Source organism: Alligator sinensis, unplaced genomic scaffold, assembly GCF_000455745.1.
Source record: "Alligator sinensis unplaced genomic scaffold, ASM45574v1 scaffold432_1, whole genome shotgun sequence".
NCBI lineage: Eukaryota > Metazoa > Chordata > Crocodylia > Alligatoridae > Alligator > Alligator sinensis.
Window position 1 is genome coordinate 2594765 of NW_005841998.1, and position 7797 is coordinate 2602561.

At 40.6% G+C, this 7797-nt stretch overlaps 1 protein-coding gene across 6 annotated transcripts in view; it reads left to right on the forward strand.

Moving 5' to 3' along the window:
* ASB3 (ankyrin repeat and SOCS box containing 3) overlaps positions 1-5830 on the forward strand; it is a 109488-nt gene extending 103658 nt beyond the window's left edge. For all 6 annotated transcript variants that reach the window (XM_006021589.2, XM_006021590.2, XM_025201565.1 and 3 more), the window contains one exon: positions 5345-5830. In XM_006021589.2, the coding sequence (XP_006021651.1) occupies positions 5345-5625 (281 nt within the window). In that variant the 3' untranslated portion in view covers positions 5626-5830. The remainder of the gene's footprint in view (positions 1-5344) is intronic.
* Positions 5831-7797: the final 1967 nt, after the last annotated feature.

Sequence of the window (7797 nt, forward strand, 5' to 3'; positions counted from 1 at the left end):
CCTATGCAGGGGGTTGGACTCGATGATCTATTGAGGTCCCTTCTGACCCTAACATCTATGAATCATCTATGAGTACTCAAGTGGGCAAGTGTTGCCAAACATAATCATTTAAAAACTCTGTCTCAGATTCCTGGTGCCTTCTCCCCTTCCCTAGTAATGAGATTTTTTTTTTAATTATATGAGTTTTAAAACCAGTGGGTTTCTTTTAATTTGCCAAGAGGCCTCTGAAGGGTTAGGATTCAGTAAAGAATGATGCTCACTTGAAGGGCTCTGCCACAGCAATTAATACTACTCCCTCTCCACCAAATATCTGGACCAATGGGGAACCCTGCAGGCCAAATGACACGGCCCCATGGGTTGGATTCAGCCTATGGGCCAGAGGTTGAGCACCACTGTCCTAGACAAGTATTTCTCAGTCCTGGAGAAAATTCCACTAACCACCCAAAAAGAAAGCATTGGAAGAACTAATCAAGTAAAATTGCAGAATTGCCTTCTGAAGTGAATATGATTCTTCATTGAGTAAGTAATACATAGCTGGCAATTTCATGATGCCAAGCCAAGGTATATTATGAAAATATGCCATTGAAGTTGTAGGTTGATTCAGTTGCATGAGATTTGCAACCTGAAGGAATGCCAACTAGATTGTGATAAAACTCCTATAATGCTTAACCTATTAAAAAAAAACAAACATTAACCAGAACTAGACTCTTCCATAAAATAAGAAGAAATGAGGGAATTTGGTGCTGTGGATCTCTTGATCTGATGGGCTAAGCCATCTTTGTCAAATTGTTCAGCGGCACAAGAATGGCTTCTGGGATCACTGGTCTCCTAAACTGTGCTTGTCTTGTGATGACAAGGTATTGTGCATCGTGAAAGTATAAATCTGCGTTAGGCTACTGATTTGCAGGAGAATTATTTAAGGTTGTCATTTTATTGGCTAAAATTTTGTCAAGATCTCCTGGTTTCTTTATTCTTTACCTGCAGCAATACTGTAGAAATAAAACCTTAACTCTGAATTTCTTTGTCTTTGTTGATTTTAGGTGTAGGTTTTTGAACACTAATATATTGTATGTCATCTAGGTCTTGCATTATAGGTTGCTATTGCCAAACCAGTGCTGCTCCAACAGTACTGGAGCCTGCCCCATAGGGCCAGCATGTTCCCTTGGAGACCAAGTTAAATAACCTCCAGCAACTACTCCTCTTCTGCTCTTTGACCACCTAGTTCTTGACTAACTGTTTGGGAGTCTCCTCCCTAGCTTGCTTTGAGGGCTTTAGCGCTAAGGGGAAGCAAAACTCGGGTGCATCTGGACCCCAAGCCTCTGGACTTGGTCCTGCAAGTAGGATGCCTGCCAAAGGTTTTGGGAACATCTGAAGCTGCAGATGGGTGTGGAGGATGTTTGCCGGTAGTAGGGCCACTTTATGGTTCTGAACTCTTGGATTTGAAAGTAGTTTTGGCCAGTTTGGCCTGGGATACATAAAACAAAAAAACTCCCAAAAAACAAACTCTTTTCTCATGGACAGCAGAAGAGATGCCTCCTGCTAGTATACACAGTTACATGGGCCAATGGACGGTCTAGGGAAGAAAAGGATATGTTATTCCCTCCTACCACACTAAGCAGAACAGGGAGAGACCTTTCCCTCCTGTTTTGTACAAAGAACCAAAAGATTGTTGCTATCAGCAAGGCTTGAAAAATGTGCTTTATTCATCCTGACCTGAGAGAATAGACACTGGACAAATAGTAGAGTAAACAAAAACATCTTCAAAGTTAAGGCTTTATTTTAGTTATTCATGTTACTGTATTTCATTCCATGTTTTTCCTAACAAAAAGAGAATTTGAAAGTCAGGAGGTCCAATTTTAAACACCAGGAGAGATGTACAGATTGGCTATGGCCTGAGAGGAAAGGGACTTCAGGCAGACCATAGCCTAGGAGTAGGGGACATCCATGCATATAGTTTAGTTTTCCAATTAAAGCAGTGATGTACGTGCACTCTTATATTTTATAAATATTCTTGTTGCTCTGCCACACTCCTGTTCTTGAGATAAAGGTCATCCAATTACTCATGGAAACCACGTAGCCACAGACCACTCATGGGAGCAGAAGGAGAGAGGAGATACAGTATGAGATTGTCAGTTACTAAATAGACAAACAGGGGAATGAAATACCACCTTTTTAATAATGAAAAGGTTATATTAAACTCGAATCTGAAACTGCAGGGTTTTTCCTTTCTTTCTCTGTGGGCCAGGAGACGTACAGTAATGCCTGTGCTCGGATATTTAGTTAATTAAATTAACCTTTACACTTCTCTCCATAACTTGCCCTCTCTCTTTCACTTTATCCAATTGGTAGAAGTGTTCATTCTTCTTGTATTTATGATTCCTTTCCTCCATTTTGCCCTTCCTATTTGAATTTCTTTCATGTTATGATTTCATTTCCCTGACGTTAAGCCTTGCTACCTTTCACTGTCTCCATTGTTCCACGTCTTCCTTCAACCCCCAAATGTTGTTTAAAAAGAAAAAAAAGTCTGGTGTGCTGACTAACACCTTTTTTTGCTTTTAAAATCTGTCTTCAATTCAAGCTGTGTTTTTTGCTTTTTGTTATTTAAGAGAAGTCAATTGGCTGTGCATGTATGTTCAAATAATCTCAAATTCACCCAAGTTTGTTCTCCCGGTAGAAAATTTACCCAGAGCCACATGTACAGACATTTGAATGATGAAGCCCTGAAAAGTAGTTTGCAGTGCTGCACTCTGCAGCCAGGGAGCAGGGCCCTGTACACACACCTCAGCATGTTCTGCAGGTTTCCTTCATCTGCCTGGCGATAGATGGCAGTAGTGTGTAGGGCCGCTTTAATTGGCTGACCCAGACTGCCCATGGGCAGCCTGCATTTCTTTGCACGACGTGAGGATTGGGAAGGGAGTATATGCTGTTCCCTAGTGGGTCAGCAGAGTCCAGTGAGCAACATACTGTCTCCATGGGAGGAGGATGATGGTGGAGGAGAGAAGCCACAGCATGCATAGATATTTGCTCTCCCACGAAAAGCTATCTTTGGAGTGATTTAACCTCTTGTTGTTCCCAGGTTATTTTTTTCCTGGATCATCTATTTTTACTCTGGGGAAAAAAAGCCTGAACATCTGTGTACGTTCATGGTTTCTCCTGAGAGAGCAGTGACTTTCTGAGGAGAAACTGAATGTCTGTATGAGGCCATAGTAACTTTATAGCTAAGATTTGTACAAGCTATGCCTAAAAGGCAAGTTTCACTTTTCTTCTTGCCATACGCCAACTACTTCAATCTGCTTAGATTTTTTGAAGCTTTGTTCATAAGCCAAGGCAGAAATTTTCTTATGTGTTTTGAGACAAATATGAGAGACTTGATGGTTTAGAAAGATGGGAAGTAATTTTTGGGGGGTTTTTTAACCATTTTTTCCTGACATAACTGAAAAAAAATTGGCTTGGCCTAGATATTTTACATTTGGTTGAAAATGCTCAGTCTAGGCACATCTACAGACTTCTGGTTGCTTTGCACTGCTAGGGTGGTATATTTAAGCATCAGGACCTTGGTTGTTTAATAAAGTAATAGGTTTTTAATAAAGATGCTACCAGCACTGTTGGTGAGAAATGTGAGGTTAAAAAGGTTGTTTTGTTTTTTTTTTTCTTTTACATAAGATTGGAAAAAGAGAAGGGAGTGAAAGAAGACAATTCCTTTATGATGACTTAAGCTAATTAAGTTTCATTGCCTTTTCCTTCTTTCTCTTATTTACCCAGACGTATTTTGTTATCTCTTCTGTTTTCTGTCTGAGACAAAAAAGGAAAAAAAAATGTTCTTACCAAGCTGAGCTGTGTTTTTTATATGACAGGGTGTTGTTGAAGAAAAATGTCTTCTGTGCTTATTTACCATTCAGCATCTTCTGATCATCCTTAATTAAACAGATTTTATAGGCATATTTTAGGTACAACAAAAATCTAATGTTACATGCCTTTTCAGAATGTGCTATAAAAGAACAAAAATACAAGGATTAAAGTTGCATTCTAGAGTTTGTATTAAACAGTAAGAGCACAAGGTTCGTTTGTGTCTGTTAGCTATATGTTGTTAGTCACTTGACCCTTGGTCCTTGACTTGAGACGAGAGAGAGAGATGTAGAAAGGAGAGCAATTCCCAAAGGGATGGTTTACAGCAGGGGTGCCCGCAGACCTCCTTCTTCTCGCACTTTCTCAGCATGTCTGATCTGGTGTCTGCTTCAGCTGGTCTGGGATTCATACCGCATGCAGTGCAGATCCTGGAGTGATTGGAACAGGCAGCACCCAGCACCCCCTCTGGGATGCATATTGCACACAGCACCCACTCTGACCAGTCCAGGACCTGTGCTGCATGTGGTGTTTGAGGCGCTGCATGCAGCCCAGGTCTTAGACTGACTGGAGCTGCTGGGTGCTGTGTGCAGTGCAGTTGGGCCGGGGCAGTTGCTGCATGCAGTGCAGATGTTACTCCAGGCAGACTGTGCCACACAGTGCCTTTTGCAGTTGGTCTGGGATCTGTGCCACATGCGTGGGTCCCAGACCAGCTGGAGCAGCCACTAGATCAGGGTATGCTGGGGGAGGAGGGGTTCACACGCCAGATCCAGCCCACAGACTGGCCCTGTGCTCTGCCCTATGTGGATCTGATTAGACCCAGGGGCAGTACTGGGGGCTGGATGGCAGGGCTTCAGCCCATGGGCCATATATATGACATCATTGGTTTACAATTTCTCATTGCACAGTACAATAAATAGGCTAACAGCACAGGTTAATGCAACTCCTACGTGTACTGTATGAAAATGTGATTGAGAATTTTAGTTCATTAAAGGAGAAACTGACTAGCAATAACCTGAACAATAATAAGAAAAGATGATGGAATCTCATTATCATTAACCATTTTTTACATAAACATTGATTTCTTTTTTTTCCCCTCCCTCCACACTAAATTATTTTTTCTATTACTGACCTGGCATCCTTTGGATTAAATTTTCAGTCACCGTGTCCCATGACTTTTTCTGATTTCTATCTAATTAGCTGGCTGTTTAGACAAGTTTAGTGAAATGTAGAGAGTAAAGTTGTTTGTTTCCATTGACAACTATGTATGAACAGAATTAAGTACATTTTATCTCTTGCTAATATACAGGCATTCTGAAATGCTGGTTCTCTAGTTCTAGGTTTCTTTATAAATTACTACAATTCTATTAGTCTCGTAACGGTGTAGACTTTATTTGGTGTTCACTTAGCAAAGGGGAGAAGTCAGTGAGGAGAAAACATTAGGCACTGAATCCTGCAGTTCTGTTTCTCAGTTTGTTTTTTTTTATCTTTCATTTTACAGCCTTTATCCCTTCCCTGTCCCACCTTTGTCGTCTTGAGATCCGGTCCCTTTTACAAAGCAAACACCTGCGATCCGACAAGTTTATCCGTATGTTGCCATTGCCCACTTGTCTCCAGGACTATCTGCTCTGTTTCGACATACTGAGAATGAATGCCATTCCAGAAGCAGTGGATGCACAGGGTGAAATGGCTGAAGGAATGCTTTATTCAACTCATTCCAGTGCAGAAGATGCAGAAAGAAAACAAGGAAACAATTGTGCTAGATGTTCACATTGTTCATGACTGGCCTCTTGGACTGTACATTTCACAAGTGTTAGCAGATTCCGTAGGAAAACTAATGTTTGATGTGTAGGTGGTACTGTAGTAGTGGGCTTTTCCCTATTGCAGCATTGTACTCTGCAACTAAAGGTATGTTGCTGGTTATATCTTGTACCCATTTAAAGCTTTTAAAAAGCTCATTATGCTCTTTTTTTTTTTTTTTTTTTTTAATAAAGAAAATAAGTATTCAACTTCTTCCAGGCCCCATAGTGGATGTTAAAATAATGGCATGATTGGGACCTGAGGAATGTTATACCCCATACCAACGTGCATGGCAGGATATGCAGTGTTTGGAAGGGAACACACAATTCCTCTGATTCAAATCATGGGACTGCCTGGGGATAGGGTACAGGGAGGAGAGGGCTATGATTGAAGACCCTGGTACTGCCCCATACCTGTTCAGATGGTTGGGATGGGGCATGGGGCTACCCTGGGTCTGGGACACATGCTACATGTTTAGTTTAAGGTAGAATACAAACCATATACACAGATGTTCTACATTAAATGGAAGTATTAAACGTGGATTCACCTGATTTGTCATTTTATCACATCATGAATTGGCTGAATGTTTGGCATGTTACAACTTATGGCATGACTAATACAATCGCACCATAAATATAACATCTGCCACGACCCATAGAGGCAATATCGCCATATGCAATGAATAGCTTCTAGATGCCCCTTTTGCAATCTGTCTCACTTAATCACTATGTTCATAGTAATCTTACTTCAAATCTTGCTTATACCAAGCAATACATGCTTCATGGCCAAGAAGCAAATTGTGTTGGTATTATGTATTTAAATTGAGGAATGGTGTAGGTGAGGCAGAAATATAAAAACAAGAAAGGTATCAGGAAACAAACTGGATCAAGTGCATTCCTTTGTCACTTTTTGTTATAATCATCTATCAATAATTAGTTGCTTCTCTGTTGCTTTCTATGAAAAATGTTTTTAGGCTATTCATATTAATGTAAAAATGCATAATTACTTGTTCACAGAAATAATAACATCATTCTCACACCTTCAATTATATGAAAATGAAATCTTGTTGCTAAAGAAGATATGTGGATCAGTTTTGTATGTACATACTTCATACAATGGAAAATAAAGTGCAAATATACATATATTGTATTGATATTCAGAGTGATGATGCAGTGGACTTTAACTTATGTAAGAATAGTCTCAGATTTCATGTTCAAATGTATGGAATACTTACTTTGATTTCTTACTAATTAGAATACAAGAGAGATTCGAGTGAAATGATTCCTGTAAATTACTCTAGAAAACATTAGACTAATTTTTGACACATACAAATTGAAAATTTTGAAATTGAAATATTAAAATACCTACATTTTAAAGGATCCTGTATTTACTAGTTACACAGAGGAGTTTAAATTTCATTTTATTTTCCTTTCATTATTTTGCAGTCACAATCTTTGTTCTGACTGGCAACACCTTGAGAACTGAACCTATTTAGGTGCTTCTGGAAAAGGAATGTGAATCCTTGCTGCCTATCCCCACTCCTGATTTCTATACCTTTTATAGCTTCTGTCACCGAAATGCTAATGGTTATATATTCCCAAAGTGGACTATGATCAGCATGTCTCTTTCTCAGTAAGGCAAGAGTTTCTTAAGGTGGTATTTTTTATTGAAGCAACTGCATATTTGGGATAGAGTTAGACAAGTTTTTAAATTCAAGACATTCTCCTTCAGGGGAAATACTTGCCTCTCATGTAATTCCTGGACCATCATGGCTACAATGTCACACTAACACAGGGGTTTTCAAACTGGGGTGCACGTCCCTGGGGGTGGGGGTGTGAAGGTACATTGTGAGGGTACAGGCATAAAGTTTGCAAGGAGCTGGCAAGGGGTGGGTGTGGTGGGGGTGGGGAGCCCTGGGCATACTCTGCCAATGGGCCACTGTGTCTTCAGGAGCCCAGTGTGGCAGGCATGCAGCCTAGAGTCAAAGCAGAGCCAAGGCAGGAGGTGCTGGGGCTGCAGTGGGTGGAGCTCACCTCACCTAACCAAGCCAAGCCACAGTGGCTGCTAAGATGCGCCCTTTGCCTGGCTATGCTGTTTCTCGGGGGGAGGGAGGGCCATGTACAAAACTGTAACCCAAAGGGCTCAGCTCAAAGT